At 40.4% G+C, this 16,847-nt stretch overlaps 1 protein-coding gene across 6 annotated transcripts in view; it reads left to right on the plus strand.

Moving 5' to 3' along the window:
- The window catches only part of GRIA1 (glutamate ionotropic receptor AMPA type subunit 1), a 201,720-nt gene extending 186,859 nt beyond the window's left edge, over nucleotides 1–14,861 (plus strand). For 2 of the 6 annotated variants that reach the window (XM_079968214.1, XM_079968215.1), the window contains exons 15-16: nucleotides 8,921–9,055; nucleotides 11,780–14,861. In XM_079968214.1, the coding sequence (XP_079824340.1) occupies nucleotides 8,921–9,055; nucleotides 11,780–11,971 (327 nt within the window). In that variant the 3' untranslated portion in view covers nucleotides 11,972–14,861. Of the gene's footprint in view, nucleotides 1–8,920; nucleotides 9,056–11,779 lie in introns of those variants that run through there. The other 4 variants (XM_079968216.1, XM_079968217.1, XM_079968218.1 and 1 more) reach the window with 4 other exon arrangements.
- Nucleotides 14,862–16,847: the final 1,986 nt, after the last annotated feature.

The following is a 16,847-nucleotide window of genomic DNA, read 5'->3' on the forward strand; positions in this document are numbered from 1 at the left end:
CATTATTTTATTTTAGCATTTCTAGCACTCCAAAAACCCCCGACAAATATATACAAATCCATAGTAAAACAACAATATGACCTTAGGAGTACACTTCAGTAAACATTTTGAAACAAAGCTCTGTGTGTGTGTGTGTGTGTGTGTGTGTGTACGCACATACATATCTCACACAGTTCTTTGCAATCTAATAGATGCAACAAAAGGTCAAAAAAGAACACAGAAAGGAAAAGGGAACAAGGTACGTTAAAGCTAACCAGGTGGAATGACCTCTGGTGGAAGGATCAAGATAATATGGCAACAGTATTCAAGTACAGTGGTACCTCAGGTTACAAACACCTCAGGTTACAAACACTTCAGGTTACAGACTCCGCTAACCCGGAAGTAGTACCTTGGGTTAAGAACATTACCTCAGGATGAGAACAGAAATCATGCACCGGCAGCGCCGCAGCAGCAAGAGGCCCCATTAGCTAAAGTGGTACCTCTGGTTTTAGGTTAAGAACGGACCTCCAGAACAAATTAAGTTCGTAACAAGAGGTACCACTGTACTATTGGAAGTCACTCTACTTCCTAGACATGATAAACATTTCCATTGGCAATAGGCACAGAAAGTACAGAAGATGACTAGGACTGGAGCACTGAGGACCTGCAACAAGAAAGGAAGTGAAGAGGGGAAAAGCTCCTGTTGACAGATTTTGAATGTACACTCTTTAAAACTAGAAGAAAAACACCATGGAATGTAAAGAAATAGAAGAAATAAAAAAAAACAGAAGGTGGGCACGGCAGAAAGGTCAGAAAGACTCAGAACATAATAAAGCCATTTGATTTGAAGGAAGTTTGATAAAGGCAATTTATCTGTGCCCTTATCTATGCTGTGGGCAATTTCCAAATTTTAGTAGAGCAGTTGAAGGAGACCAGGCAGTAGTTATACTCCAGGTTTGGAGGTATGGTGAAGGAGGAAGGTGAACTGCCCAAGGAAAAGAAATTAAGGGGCTTTTGCAAGAATTGGGGGAAAACAACAGAGCCCATTTGAAATGTTGTCATAATCAGTCCTTTTCCCATGAAAATGCTTTACAGTGTTCTCCTTACAGCATAATCCTATACATGTCTACTCAGAAGTAAGTCCAACTGCATTCAGTGAGACTTACTTCCAGGTTAGTAGGTATATAGGACTGCAGCCTGAATTAGAGCACTTGGAAAAGACCACATTGAAATGGGTCATCTGAGTGGATCTCACAGGAATGATCCACCCATTGAAGCTGCTTGCTGATGGGTATTTCCTGCAAAATCCATGAGGATTTTCTGTTATAACACATTCACATTCTCACACTGATGAAATCACACTGATTCCATTACTGTGTGTGCTTGTGAAAGAGAGAGCGAGAGAGAGATGATAGAGAAGAAAGTGTAAAATTGGAGGAGACATCAGTGAAGAGTCAACAGAAAATACTACCATGGGTATGACTCAGGAAATTTGACATAAAGCAGCATGATGAATTCAGTGAGCAGACAGATAATACAGGGTAGACTTATTAGGTGAATCACACTTGAAAAACTAGCCCTTTTATTGACACCTGAGGAAGAGATGGACTCACTGTGTTTAGATACTGAATTCTCTCCAAAATCCAGACCAGCTGCCTGATAAGATTGAATTTGTCCTTCATTCAAGGATGTTATACCCCCATACGGGATGCTCTTTGTTGCAAGCCGCTCCAACTGCATAAAACTACAGATAACAGTGTTCTGTGGGGAGTGACACTGGGACAGCCATTCAGGGTATCAAACCAATGCCCTTTCCCCACAGTGGTGGAGGATGTGCCAGTAGATTCAAAGCACTTGCCAATGTGCCTCTTTTTTCTTGATGATGGTTCTAGCTGATTAAGTGCCTAGACTCTTTTGATTACTGTGCTCACCAAATATATGGTTGCAAACACTACAGCAGGGTGCCTAACCTCCAGGTGTTATTGAACTCCCAACTCTCACCAACCCCAGCCAGCATGGCCCAATGGTCAGAGATGATGGAAGCGGCAGTCTGGCAATATCTGAAGGACCTCTGGTAGGCACTCTTGTCCTTAAAACTTTTTCAAAAACCTGAAATTCCATATTTCGCAAAACATTTATCTCTTTAACCAATGATAAAACTGCTTACCTTTCTAAGATTTTGAGGAAGAGGGGATAAGAAGAAATTTATGCTTTTTCCTTCCAGTAGTTTTGATTGCCTGTCCCTGCTCTATTGGTCTGTAAATTGTTTACAGTATCATGAGCATGCAAAATGTTGACAGAAGAATCAAATTCTGTTTTTCTCTGCAAAATATTACTTCTACATAAATAGCCCCCCTCCTACTGCTTTTAAGATGCCCTGGGCAGGATCTCCTGTTAAGTTCAGAAATTTTTTCATCTCCTACAATGTTACAAAAAGCTCAGCAATTACCATTCATATGAAGAGTAACTACTTAGCTATATGCTTTGGGGGGCTTTTTCGGTGCCTTTGCTAATAGGCCACCTTTATCAGTGCTAGAAAAACCCCATAGCTACTGTGTTCCAAACAAAATCCTTGTGGCACTGATCCCATTTAAAACAAGCAGCAGCAGCAAAACTCAGAACCACTACAATACTGTATCTCTTTTCCTGTCACCTTCCACACACTAGAATGAGAGAGCAGAGCAGAAAGGGGCACAGGGGTTTACGTGAATCCTACGACGTCAGTGTGGATCACATTAACTGCATGTTCTTATAGAGATGAGAAGCCAAACGTGTGAATTGCATGTAAACATCACCATGGCTATTCATGAGGTTTGTGAGAGCTTCTTGACCCTCCGTGTGTAAAATCTATTAATTCTGCATGCCAGGATTGCTGAGAAAATGTATGAATAAATGAAAGAGGTTAAAAAAGGAAGGAAGGAAGGAGGGAGGGAGGGAAAGGGGAGGGGAAAAAAGAAAAGAACCATGTGACTAGGAAACTCTGAAGGAAGGAAGGTTAATATTAATCATATTTTACATAAAAGTCCCAATTTCAAACGATAACAAATGTTACATGGATTTTTCAGGTGCTAAATCTTGAGTAGAATTAGGTATAGGAAGACCAAAAGTTACAACTGTTGTGCAATATATATGTAGGCAAATGGCAAATGTGTTTAGAAACCTTTTTTTTCCCCATTTCAGCTTATATGTGTGTTTTTTAATGAGCTGAATTTTTAAACAAAACACCTAGCTGACTTTTCCATTTTTAAAGAATCTAATCTATTCAATCCATATATTCCCTTCTACCTAAAGAGATTGTGATCCAAACCCATCTCACACTGTGCTATGGGGAGTTTGCATTGAGCAGAGCTTCCCTCCACTTGCTTCTGATGTCTTATCCAGCCTTCTTCCACCCACCAATGGCAAAAGGACTCGAGCATCACTAGCCAAGACCTCCCACTTCCACCGCTCAAATGGGCAGGCAAAAGAGATGCCAGTGATACCCCTAGCAGCAGAGCCCTGAGGGAGGCCCAGAAATTGGGTGTTCCAAGGACACTGCAATTCTGAGCTGACATGCACTGGATCATAAGCTACTCTCACAGCCAGTGCTGGTCAGCATCAGGCCTGATGTGGGCCCAATGACTGTATCAGCCTGAAACTAGTGCACATATAAGGTCCATTCTGCCTGCCCACACCTGCTACTGCTACCATGAGTGGCTGGAATGCAGGTGCAGTGGTGGCCTCAGCACTTCACAGACCCTCAGAAGTGGCAGTAGGAAGTTTGCGTTGTCTCAGTAAGACAACCACATTTTCTTCACTCAGTCCTAGCAATAAATTAATCATCCGGTCATTTTGTTGCTTACATGTGTTATGAGACCTTGCAGCTTTGGTGAGTTAGATTGAAATGATCACTTACAATTTCCGGAGTTCAAAGGCTTTATTCATGCAGGAGCAGATTTATCTTGGTTGGAGAGAGAGAGACAGAGAGAGAGAATAGCAGACATCTTGTCACAACAGGTTGGGATAAATTTCTCAGTTTTCAGGAGTGGGGTTAACAGACAAAGATGCTACAAACAAGTTTACTAGACAAACAGTGTCCTCATGTGCTTTAAAGTAACATGTGCATTAACTAAAAGCTCAGAATAGAAGGAAATGCTTTTCTCCAATTTAAATTATATAAGCAAAATAGACTTAATAAATATATCTACCATGTAGCTTGGTCTAATAATAACAGAGTGGGTGGCAAGATCTACATTTCTGTTCCCTTGATTTAAGTATGAGGGACTGCATCAAGGACCACAGACTCCGACCACAGACTCTTAATCAAGTCCAAAGATTAGGGTTGAAGATGAATATGCAAAATTTTATATATATTTTTAATTGTCTTCAGTGAGGCCTACTCCCAAGTAAGCATGCATAGCTTTGCAGCTGTAGTTCCATTAAAGTCCAGCTTAAGTTCCTAGTTTCAATATTATGCATAAACTTTCCACAGTGTTGCCCCTCAGACAAAGCATTCCCTTTGCACAATAACCTGCCAGAACTTTAAGCATAAACTGGAAGTTAAAAACATGTAATTATAAACACAAGTCTTTGCCAGGTCATGTCCTTATGAACACAGCACTGACTTAATAGCTATTGGGAAATGAGGGAAAATCTTCCTAGAGTGGAGCTTTAAAAAGCTTTATATCACAGTCACAGTCAGTAGCATAACTATACTAGCCCACAAGTTCTTACATGGCCATGAATGGATTTTCTCTGAGCTGAAGGTCCTTTACTCTGAGCTGTAAGACTCGTTTGTTTATTTTACAGGATAAAGATTAATGTTACTATAACGTTAAAGATTACATAGTTCTCTGCACACCAGGAAGTTTCCTTAAATAAAATAAATAAATAAATAAATAAATAAATAAATAAATAAATAAATAAATAAATATAGTTTTCGTTGTTACTGCTTTCCAAATTTCTCAGTTTTCTTTTCTTTCACACCACTCATGAATACTAATAAGCACCTCACACTTCAGCAGCTAAGACTGCAATCCTAAACACACTTTATCTGAGAATAAGTCCTGTAAAATGGGGCATACTTCTGAGCAGACATGTATAGTGTTGCACTGTCACATGTTTTACTTCCCTTATATATCTTGTGCAGTTGCATACACATGTTGTATAAGACTGAATTTCCAAAATCTGGAGTTCTGAGGAATATATTCCCACATTAGAAAAGAGAATTGGCTGTTCACGAAACAAAAGGTGCAAAGCACCTCTGTAAATTACAAATATGAAGTCCCTAAATGACCATGTCAAATGGTATTGCTCTTGAGGTGGATGCAGGATGCTTTATATTGGCCTGACATACTCATTTGTGCTCCAGAGACCAACATCAAACTCCTCTACCTCCTTCTAAGTGGTGCAAAGGTGCTTTCTGTCAATCCCTTTAAGGTGAGAAGGGAGTCAGGGAAATTGGTCCTTAAAGAGTTTTCTTTTCTTCCTGTCAGAGCAGAATAAAATGGCAAGAAACGGGATGAGGGATAAACTGCCACCAGTTAAAAAGAAGCAGACCGGGAAGGTGCCTTGTCACCATGGCAACGAGGCCAGGAACATTTCTGAAAGATGGGCTTTTTTGCTTGCTTTTCACCTGCCAATCTTCCTCTTCCCTCCTTCTCTTCCCTCAAATGTAACTCTCCCTCTGCAGGAGACACGCTGTGACATTTACACTCCCACTAATAAGCCGGCTGCATGATGGGCAAACTCCTTGGGAGAGCATCTGTCACAAAGCCCAAACAGCAAGGCTCTGCAGCTGAGGGAAAGAGTTTGATTCTCTCAGGCAGTTAGTTCAAGGATTGGTGCCTTTCCCTCCCCCCCCTTCTCTTCATGTTCTATTATTACTAGTGCTATTAAGTCAGGAGACTGTAAGAAAAAGCAGCAGGCATGGTCTTTTGGAGCCAAGAAGCCAAGGCAAGCCATGGCAAGCTGGAATTGTTTCCTTGCCTTTGCGGTGTGTGGCAATGACCCTGGTGCCAACATCCAGCTGGGAAGGAACTATGTGATTGCAAGACAATAGTCACTCTCCAGAGAACCTCTTTGCAATTAGAAACGCCATCCTTCTAGCAAAGAAAACCTGAGAGCCAAGAAGTGGCAAGATGCCTGTGGAGCAGTTTCAAGCCTAAATCTACATTGTGACAACTGGATTTTTGACAACTGCACACACTCCCTCTCTCTCCTCCTCTCCAGCCAAGCTTCATTCGGCCTCATAACCCATATTTTTCATACCATTCCACACACCCTGGCCTGTCTCGACTGTGGTAGCAAGAAATTAGGATAACGGCTCTGAGTCCCAGTTGTGCCATGCAGCCTATAGACATTGAGCAGATGTATAATTGGCACTGCTGCTGATTGTACTTGTGTGGTAATTCAAGCTTGGGTGTATTTCCATTACAATTACATGCCCCCATTGGCAGCTCATTAAGAATCAAAGCACTGATGTGTGAATAAGTTTCTATCAGGAGATCTTTGGAAATCTGAAAGAAGGAAATTTGAACCCCAACTTGCACACACAGCTCACCCTGAACATATTATCTCTCACTCAATATCCATTTCTCCTCTCATTTTGTGTGAGTGAGAGGAAGGGGGAGGGACAGACAAAAAGCATGAGCTAGTATTTATGCTTCTAAATGTGAAAAGAACATGATGAGATCTTCAAAGTGGAGACCGGCTGTCAAATATCATCTTTCTGCAGATGGGTAACTAGTGTGATGGGTTTTTGAGCACGAGAATCGTGATAAAATAGATAATTCGAAAAAGGCTGGAATGTTTACAATTAGAAAATGCATGAAAGATGAATCTGGATTAATGGTTCATCGGCATGGGAAAGGCTAGAGAAGAGTTGAGTGTGCATTGAGCTCATTTCTGGAGCAGAGATTCTTATTTCCATCTCAGAATTTTAGGGTTCTGAAGGACTGAGTAAGCCAATATAATAAAGGAGCGCAGTCTACTAGCATTCACATTTCAGTGCATAAAGAAGAGAGGGGAGAACAAATACTCCATGCCAAAGGTGTCTGCATGGTAAGCTCCATTGTCAGAAAGCAACACTATAATTTGAATTTATAGGTCATATATCTTTGGGGTTATTATGAAGCTACAAAGAGGCTGTGTGAGGGAACTAGAAGTTTGACTGCCTATAGATGAATACATTATAACTGATTATACTAAAAACTCACACCAAAATTGAAAATAATAAATAAAACACAAACTTGATAACTGATCTGACAAGGGTGTTGCATTTCCACCTTCCTTCTGAAAGAACCACAAAAAGTTGCATCATAAAGTTGCCAAGCTTTTATCCTTTGAGATGGATTCTAACAACAGCAGAGATCTCAGAAAGCACAGCATATGTTTCCAGTATCCCCTGCAAAAGAAGAATTGGCTGTATCTAAAGATCACAGATTTGTGATTCAATCCATAGGCTTTAGCATTTGAAAAATACACTTTGGACACTTTGAACCAGCTGTGTTTTATTGAGAGAGAACTGAGTAGGTGAGCAAGTAAAAGTAAGGCAAGCATCCCCGCTGCTGAACTGGAAAAGAGGAGCATTTTAAAGAGGAGATTTTAAATATATATATATATTCCTACTTGTAAAGACCACTATCAGTTAATGAAAGCAGACAAACATTTTAGAATATGGAGGACATTTTGACACATATTTGCTGCATTCTGAATCATTTGGTTTCAGGGCAGAGGTTGTGTGTTGACTCTTATCAAACTTTATAATATTTGTCTGGTTTTATCTTACATTTACATTTGCCAGCTGCATTAATGACATGAACCTGATATTTATGACAGCCATGACAAAGTCCCTTTTTATTTGAAAGGTGTAATATGGTCTTGGAACCATATTGCTGAAAATTCAGGAACTGACTGACGTACACACATAAACAACACTGTTCTATGTTAAACTTTTATGACTCAACAATCCCTTGTAGAAATGTTCCTCTGACTTGAACAGCCTATTCAAGCACTATTTACCTCAGGTAAACCCAGCAACCATCTGATATCTGTGGTCTGCATATTGTTAACTAGATATGAAACTAGTTATCTAACTAAAACTCAGACTGAATCAGATGTATAGAATAGTCGTCACATTAGACACCAGTGTTTGCTGTGCTGCTAATGCTAATACTGGTATTACAGATCAGCTTCTACCTTTGTAAAATAGGGAAGAATTATACCTATATATTTAACAGGGGCAGATTAATTACTGGGTGTTTTTAAAATAAGTTTGCAATCGACATCAAACACTAAAGATGATTAATAGGTGACTAATAGCCCTCCTTTATCAATATTTTTTTTAATGCATCAACTGAACTTAGGCACATAATAACTGCTTTTTTGAATAGAAATCAAATGCATGTCTATGGCGAGCACCTTTTCAGTGTCACTGCCACCTGGATATTGCACAAAGGGGGAGGGCCATGTCAGAGGAGAATAAAGCAAGTGATTTTGATTTGTTGCTCAGCAACAGAAGTTGCGGGGGAAACAATCAAAAGAAGAAAAGGAATAGGCATTTCCAAGAGAGTGAGTTATTTTAGGAGAGGAAAAGATTGGAGACTAGCAAAATGTCAGCTCACAGTAGATAACATTTTTTATATCAATAATTGAAAGTCCCTAGGCATTTGAGGGCACATAAGTATTTAAGGATGATTCAAAACATCTAGTCCACACCTTTCCCAAAGAGTTGCAAAGCCACTGAAGTGTTTAATCAACTTTGTGTGTTCAGTGGGGGAAGAATATTCAGATGCAAAGAAGGGAAGTTGAAATGTCTTCTGTGTGTTTTAAAACAAGTGGTGGCTTCCCAGGCTTACTGTATCATATGTAGCACATTGTGTCGTTGTTCTGAAGAATAGTGTTGTGCTAACAGCATGTTTCCCCCTCCCACATCCCTTCTCCCTTTTCCTTTCTCTTGTAGGACAAAACAAGTGCTTTGAGTCTCAGCAACGTAGCCGGTGTTTTCTACATCCTCATCGGTGGGCTTGGACTAGCCATGCTGGTTGCCTTAATCGAGTTTTGTTACAAGTCCAGAAGTGAATCAAAACGGATGAAGGTGGCAACACATTCACAGGCCTTTCACACCTTCTTTCTGATACCAGTCAGACTCCTAATATTCCTTTAGGAATAGATCCAGACTAGGATGGCGATTAGGGTAGAACGTCAATATTTAAAGGCCAAGGAAATGAATTTTCCCTGGCCTATTTAGTGTTCAGCTGAATAAGACCTGAGTAAGAGCGAATTTGCAAATGGTTTGTAGCCAGAATTAATAATTGTGGGACATGTGTAGAAGCCTATGTTTCCAGCATTCTTAACAAACACAAAACCTAACCTGGTTTGAAACCGAGTTTAAGAACTAAAACAGGCCAGGTAATCTGGCTCTCTGTCCTTGCTAAAATGGGATTGCTCTGGGCTAATTTAATCATATCTCACCATGGCTATTCGATTGGTATTGGAAAGTCGTTCTGGGGGGAAAAGGGAGAGAGAGAACCCTTGCCTGTGAAGAGCACCTTTAGACATTGCTGCATCCTTAGCCACCTGAGTGTGCAAGGTCCATTTGATTCCTTTTGTTGCACCGCTGGGGAAATATCTCAGAGACAAGTTGCACAGGAAAGATCCACAAGTTTCAGGTGCACAATCCTTACTCAGGTGTGAAATTTACTATGTAGCCTTGAACAACTTGCCTTACAGAGCCATTACGAGGCAATTGTTCATATAAATGACACAGGATACCATAACATTTGGGATTGCTCTAAGCAGCCTTGCATTGTTTATGACAGAGAAAATATTCTCAGACATCACAAAAGCAGGTCTTCAGGGCAGGTTCATGCTTAATGAGGTCACTTTTTGTGAAGCCTCCTGATGGTGTCACATTTAAGCCATGCGAAGATTTCAGCTCTAAAATTAGCTCTCTGCCCTGTGTGGAAAAGTCATTGTGTCGCAATCCAATGAACCACCGTTGAGTTTCTTTGCAGAAGCAGGGACAATTTATTATTGTCCATTCAGCTTTGTACTTTAAGTGCAGAATTGTTTACATTTGTAAGGAATTCCAAAGCCTTAGCTTGACATAGCCTTTGCCTGCCATCTTGGTCCCATGATCTGTGAACTCAAGACATACCCAAAGTAATGGTTGTGCATTTGTTGTCTTCGTTGTTATTCATTTTTTGTAAAGAAATTACACTTCTACAGAGCATGAATACATAAAGAAATATCAACGCTCTCCTTCCAGCACTCCTCTGCCTTCTTCCACTCAGTTTCTCAACCCATTAACCACAAAATAAGAAAAGAAAGAAGGGAAAGCTTGTGCAAACCAACTCTTCAGGTGGAATCTGAACAGCAAATAACAGTCAGCTGAGAACTATTTTAATTTGTACGCAACTGTAGAAACAAATGCCAGATGGTACCAGGCTTTTCCTTTTATTAAAAGTAACTCTGTCCTTATTAACCAGTTACAGATAGGTAGCCGTGTTGGTCTGCCATAGTCAAAACAAAAAAAATTCCTTCCAGTAGCACCTTAAAGACCAACTAAGTCAGTTCTTGGTATGAGCTTTCGTGTGCATGCACACTTCTTCAGATACTTATTAACCAGGTATAACATGAATATACCTCACAGTTAATATACAAATGAGGAAACGGGTTTTAAGGTGCAAAGATTTTAGAGAGGCAATATACCTGTAACACCACAGCCACCTTATGATAAAGGTTAGGCTGAGATATGTTATTGCTTGCCCAGTGACTTTCAAGCTGGTGGGTATTAAAACCTGGTTTCTGATATCCATGCCTAACTGTCTATCAATTGCACTACACTTCAAGTTTAGCCTATACTGCTGGGGAACCTGTGGCACTCTAAAGGATGTTGGACTACAACTCCCATTATCTCTGACTCTTGGCCAGGCTGCCTGGGGCTGATGGGAGTCCAACAACATGTGGAGGGCCAGAGATTCCCAAGTCCTGCTCTGTTGTATATGAAAACACCCTTCAAATTCAGTTTTTATTGTGTTAGGAGAGACAACTATGTGGAAAAGCTTATTCATTACACTCTTGTGATCTTTCATGCTTATCCTTATGACAATAAGCAATTCTGACCAGCAAAGGACTTGTGTGCCCTGAGAGAACAAAGAAAGTTTTAAGACTTTCTTCTACATCATGCTTACCTCTACATCATGGTCAACGCTTATCACAATATTTACAAATTGGGTTCATGTTGCTAACCTTGCCAGCCACTCAAATGTCCTTCCAAAGTCAACTTCCTTGTTGCACTTCTTTCCGTTTGGGAGCTGGAAGCGGGTGACTTGCTGAAAACTAGTGGGGAAGAGTGAGGCTTTGCAAGGGAAAAAATGGGAGGAGGGAGAAATGATTAAACATCCGCTGGTCTTGTCCAGTCCACCAAATATCCATATTAGTGTTATGAAGAACACAATTTCCCCTAACCATGCCTTAAGTATATTTCAGATATGGGATAACTGAACTGTTTCCATTGGACCACCTAAAAAAAAAAAAAAACCGCAGTGGCAAACTTTCTACCCTAAGATACGTTCTTCACATGTGGGTGTTTTGAGCAAGAGGGAAAATAAACTCTGATAGAATAAATATTAATGACTTTAAAAAATGTGTTTGCTCTGAATATGTCTGCCTGAATAACTTGTTCATTTCTAAGCAGAATTGACAGGGAAGGGATCCAAGAGTACTAGGCTAGACTGAAGAAATAAAATGTTGTCTATTACAATTGCCCAGCCATTGCTAAGGACAGGGGGAGACCCCCCTTGTCTCTCTTAAAAAGGGTTTTTGTTTGATCCCACAGCAATCAATCAATGAAGCCATACGAACATCAACCCTTCCCAGAGCATCTGCGGCAGGAACCAGCAGTGGAGAAAACGGACGGGTGGTGAGCCACGATTTCCCCCAAACTATGCAGGAGATTCCATGCATGGGTCACAGCTCTGGGACACCCCTGGGAGCGACGGGATTATAATTACCCTTGATGGATATTCTGGGTGAGAGCAGGGTCTCCCTAACCCCAGCCTCTCCAGTGCTAAAAACCAAACCGTTCAAGAAGAGGGACAATGCACTGGATCTTTTAGAGGAAACCAGATTCATTTTCCTTTGTTTTTGTTTGTTTGTTTGTTCGTGTGTGTGTGTGTATGTGTTTATTTTGCAGTAAATCCACAGGCAGAAAGCATGACCTGTACTGCAATAAGGAGAGGGCAACTGGACTGAACAAAATTTGGAGACATCCCTGAATACACGGTTACAGGAACACTGAGGAAGACAGCGCCATTTTGTTTTTAACTTGGTTGTTAATAAGTTCTTAGTGTGTGCAATATATATATTTTTCTTACTAATTCCCGTGATGTCAGGGTGATCTCAGCCCTGCCCTGCTCAAAAGTTTAAAATCAGGTTTAGTTTGGGATGCAAACCATACATGTCTGCGCTACTAACAGTGAAAGGGGGTGGGTGGGAACAATTCCTCTGAGACAACAGGACTCTACTGTGTTTTAAAGTTGTTGCGACAAAGCTAACTAGGCCATCAACAGAGAATTCCACTATTGAATGAAGGATTTCTGAGGCAGTTGAAGTGGAAGCCTAACATGCAGAAAGGAGTAGGAAGACTTCTGAATGGGATGCCAGTGGTTGTATCTGGATTTGGGAGAGCCTAGTTAAACAGAGGTTAATGTGACCTGTATTCCTGAGCTTGAAAGTGGCTATCTGAGTTTAAATGTTGTGAGTGTGGGAAATATCAGTCCCCAAAATGGGAATTTGACAGGCTACCACAAGGACAGGTCAGCAGCCGCCTATGACCATGGCTGTTTCCTCTAGAAAATGCAAAATATCAATATATCTATAGATCACATATCATCCCTCACTGCCTCACTGCCTTTTCAAGAGCCATTTCCTCATTCCCACACTACTGTAAGGTTTCCTTTCCGTGGTGATCTTTGAGTAGAAAACCATTCAACACCAGTTAATGATAGACATCAGGGCTGTTTTGTATACATCTGGTTTATTAGTTTTTGTAAGCCAGATCTGATGGACATTCCATGGAATAAGTGGGCTACATGATATTTATGATGACCAAAAAGTAATAATTTTAAAAAGTTTCCACAACAAGATGCCAATATTCACCTAGATCCAGCCTTCCATAATAATTGCTTGCAACAGTTAAAAAGCAAAATCGGTTTCAAGAATCAAATCTTGGCCAGCAGTATCATTTGCAGAAAAGCCAAAAGACATGGTTTCCATCTCATCCATCATCGTGAAGGGAAGTGGAACACACAGAACTGACCAGCTGGTACCCTACTTGCTACTGATATAAAACCCAAACTCGCAATGAAACACTGAAATCCAGAGAGCTGTCCAAAGCACAAGACAACAGACTTGCTAGCAGTATTTCTCCCAGTCATGTGCTCCTTGACATCTACACTGAAACAAAAGCTTCATTTGTGTGTGCGTGTGTGTATGTGTGTGATATCACCACCGTGAACAGTGAAATACTCGAACAGAGTGGAAAACGTTGCCCTGAAGAAAAACCATTAAAGGGAAGTATTTCCTACTCCATCGTAAGTCTGGAAGAGGCCCAACCCTTCCTTGGCGATTTCCTGTCCTCACAAATGCATCTGCCCATGACTGGATGTTAATTCCAGACTTTACAAGGGGCTAAATCTTCCTCCAAGTGCCAGTGCAATCCCATCAGTATAACAGCAACTTGTTATATCTAATATCTGAGACCTGTGTGTAACATAAAAGTGTAAAATAGGAGACTGTAACATAGAATGGAAGCAGAAGGATGCGATAAGAGGCTACGGACTGAAATGGCTTTGTTGTGGGGACCATCATGACGTCGCTTTAAAAAATGTGTGTGTGTGACTGGCAAGTGGCTCTAAACAAATAAGCTACCATACATGACTTTCTGTGCTTATGAAGCTTCAAAAACTATTAAAGACTGGCTTCTAGGAACTGACTGTACCATTCAGCACTATGTTGTTCCATCAATTTCTTCCACTCATCTTAAGACGACATCTTCATAAGACTGGCAGCACAGAACCTGCAGATCCCCTTCAGAGGGCACAGCATGCCTAGTGCCTGTTTTGTTTTCTCTCCGTGCTGCTGGAAGCCTTTTTGTCTTCATCTTCCATCCAGCTGTTTGTCATGGCTCAGATCTCAGCCTCCGGTAATAACTCTTCAGGGTCTTGTTCTCCGTGTGCAATTCTTAATTCTGATTTTTAATTTTATGTCTGCTTTGGTTACATTTTGAGTTTAGTTCTGTGTGTGTCTTTATGGTGTGCACGGCTCACAAAACTAAGCCTGTTTTTGATGAAGAGATCTTTTGGATGTCCAAGAAGAGACCCGATCTTTCTTTCAAACACAAGAGTTTTCCAGAGCTCCCACAACTGTCTTACACCGTAAAATACAATGGGAGCAGAGTGCAAGGATTTTCTTCTGTGTGGAATAAAAAATATAGCCCATAAAACTTTGAAAGAGATATAGAGAGAGGGAGAGAGAGAAACCTCAGTTGCCTTTGTGGCAAAGGAATCAAAGAGACCTATCTGACAATTGAGCCAGCCAGTTAGATGGGTTTGTGGGAAGAAGCCTTCTATGATAGGACAAATGCCTGTAACACTAGGACATGAGACTCATCTTTGAAATGTTTTTGATCAGTGGAAGGGTGGGAGCAGAAAAAGAAGAATGATTCAGAAGAAGAGGGGAAATGTTAACTTGTAATATGTATTTTTACTACACTTTTCTTAAATATAGAATAATGTGGTGGGGAGGGGGGAACCCTTAAAGACATTGACATTTTTCTCAACAAGAAACCATATTTAACAGTTTTGGCTTTCATTAAATTTTGCTCTTTGGTACCTGGATTTTTTATTTAAGAGTTATGTTTGTTTTCATTCATCATCTTTGGGCCACTACAAATGTTTTGCAGATTGATGTTAAAAATTAAGAAATATTGCCATATATAATATGGATGCTTTCTCCATTTTTCTTCCCTGGCCGTATTCCTTTGTACTAAGACCAGATGAGTGGAAGAAAAATACAGTAGCCATCTATGTATGGTAAAGTAAATCCCCCTAAATCTTACCAAAAATGACACAGAGTTAACTGATTTCCCACATGTTTGTTTAGCTTTTGGAAAATTGTTTCAGACTCCAAGCATTGGCTTTAGGTGATGCTACCAGGATCTTTAGACCATCCAAGGTCCTGGTCTATATTCATTTCAAACTGAGCTCAAATCCAAAACACTGGGATCTGGCCTGAAATGGACTGGCAGAACATCCAAAATACATTTTAAGAGTCCAAGTTTTGCAGAATTTGCTGGCTTATCTATAATCATGCCAAGCAAACCTCAGTCTGAGCCAGAGTCCACCTGTGATAGCTCTAGCAAGACACAATTCTCTCAGCCGGGAATTGGATGTCATTGGGAGCTGGATGCAATCCCAACTTCCCAGCCATGTCTAAAGTTTACCAGAGCTCAGCTGCCCTACCAGCTTAGACAGGGAAGTGGGAAATGGGAAATGCCAGAGAAGCAGAATGTTTTTTGTCAGTCAGATTCTCTGACATGTTACCTGTTATACTTTAAGGTGAATCCACCAGATATTTATGAAAATGTTCAGGATATATGAACCTTGATTATTTGATCTTATTTTACTTTAGTGCGCCACACTAGAAATGGCCTGGTACAATCTGGTACTTGAAATGTAGAAAACTAGATTGATTCTTGACTGTCCTTGTGTACAATACTGTGTTTTGGAAGTTGGCAAGTTTCTTCTAGACTCAAACTATTTTCACCGAATGCATGGTTAGTGTAATGACACTTTAAAAAACGGTTCAGAAAGGGGAAAGTGTGCTCATGGTACAGGTTGCTGAAAGTAGCAAAGCAATTCCTTTTCAACTTATGCAGTTCCACCCAGGTTCCAATTTCATATCAAATTCCTGCCCAGGAATTCACTTGAATGTGGCATATTATACACTATTGAATTGCGCATGTTCATGGTTGAGCCATGATTACCAGCTTCATATGATCTTATTAAATGTGTGGTTGATCTACAAAGTAATTATATCATGCATAAATGGGGCTTTGAATGCCACTACCTGATCTAATTGAAAATATTCCTACATTCTTAATCTGCATCAGGGCCGTCATTTACTCTAGGACCACAACCCTAATCACATTTACAAGTGAGCTGGTTCCATTGAAATCAAATGGAGCTTACTTAATTCCATGAATACGTAAGATCTCCAACTTTTAATGAAAGTGAATCAGGGTTCAAAAGTCATCCAAAACCAGCCCTTTCATAAGACTTCAAGCATAGCTTTTCCCCAGACAGAGGAAGTGTGTATTAGAGCCAAGTATCTTTGGAGGGATGGAAATAGCATCCATGGCTGTTTGATTTTGATGGCTGTCTGACTACTTACAGAATAAATCATTTCTGTTTCCAGAGGGGGAAATTATTCTGGATTTACAGAAGGTAATTGCTATTGGTGTTATGCAACTGATGATATTAAAACCTTTCAATTGTATAACGACTAGAAAGCCTTATGATACATACAATTCCCTTATAACTGCTGTTTTAGGGAAACATCTTCCACGAAATATGGCTATTTTGAACCATTTCTGATCTTGACAAGGATTAATAACCATCGGGCATGCAGGAGAGATGACAGAACTATGGCCAAAGCATCACCATCTGTCCTAAGTTGACATATTCACAATCATATGCTTCACTTGTGGATTCTCTTGACGTCGCTTATGTGCTCGTTTGCATTTCCTGGCTTCCTACCATGGAAATAACTATGATGACTTGATTGGTGCCAATTAGCTGTGGTGACAAGCAGCCCAAAGTTCT

This window comes from Podarcis cretensis (genome assembly GCF_951804945.1).
Source record: "Podarcis cretensis genome assembly, chromosome: 2".
NCBI lineage: Eukaryota > Metazoa > Chordata > Lepidosauria > Squamata > Lacertidae > Podarcis > Podarcis cretensis.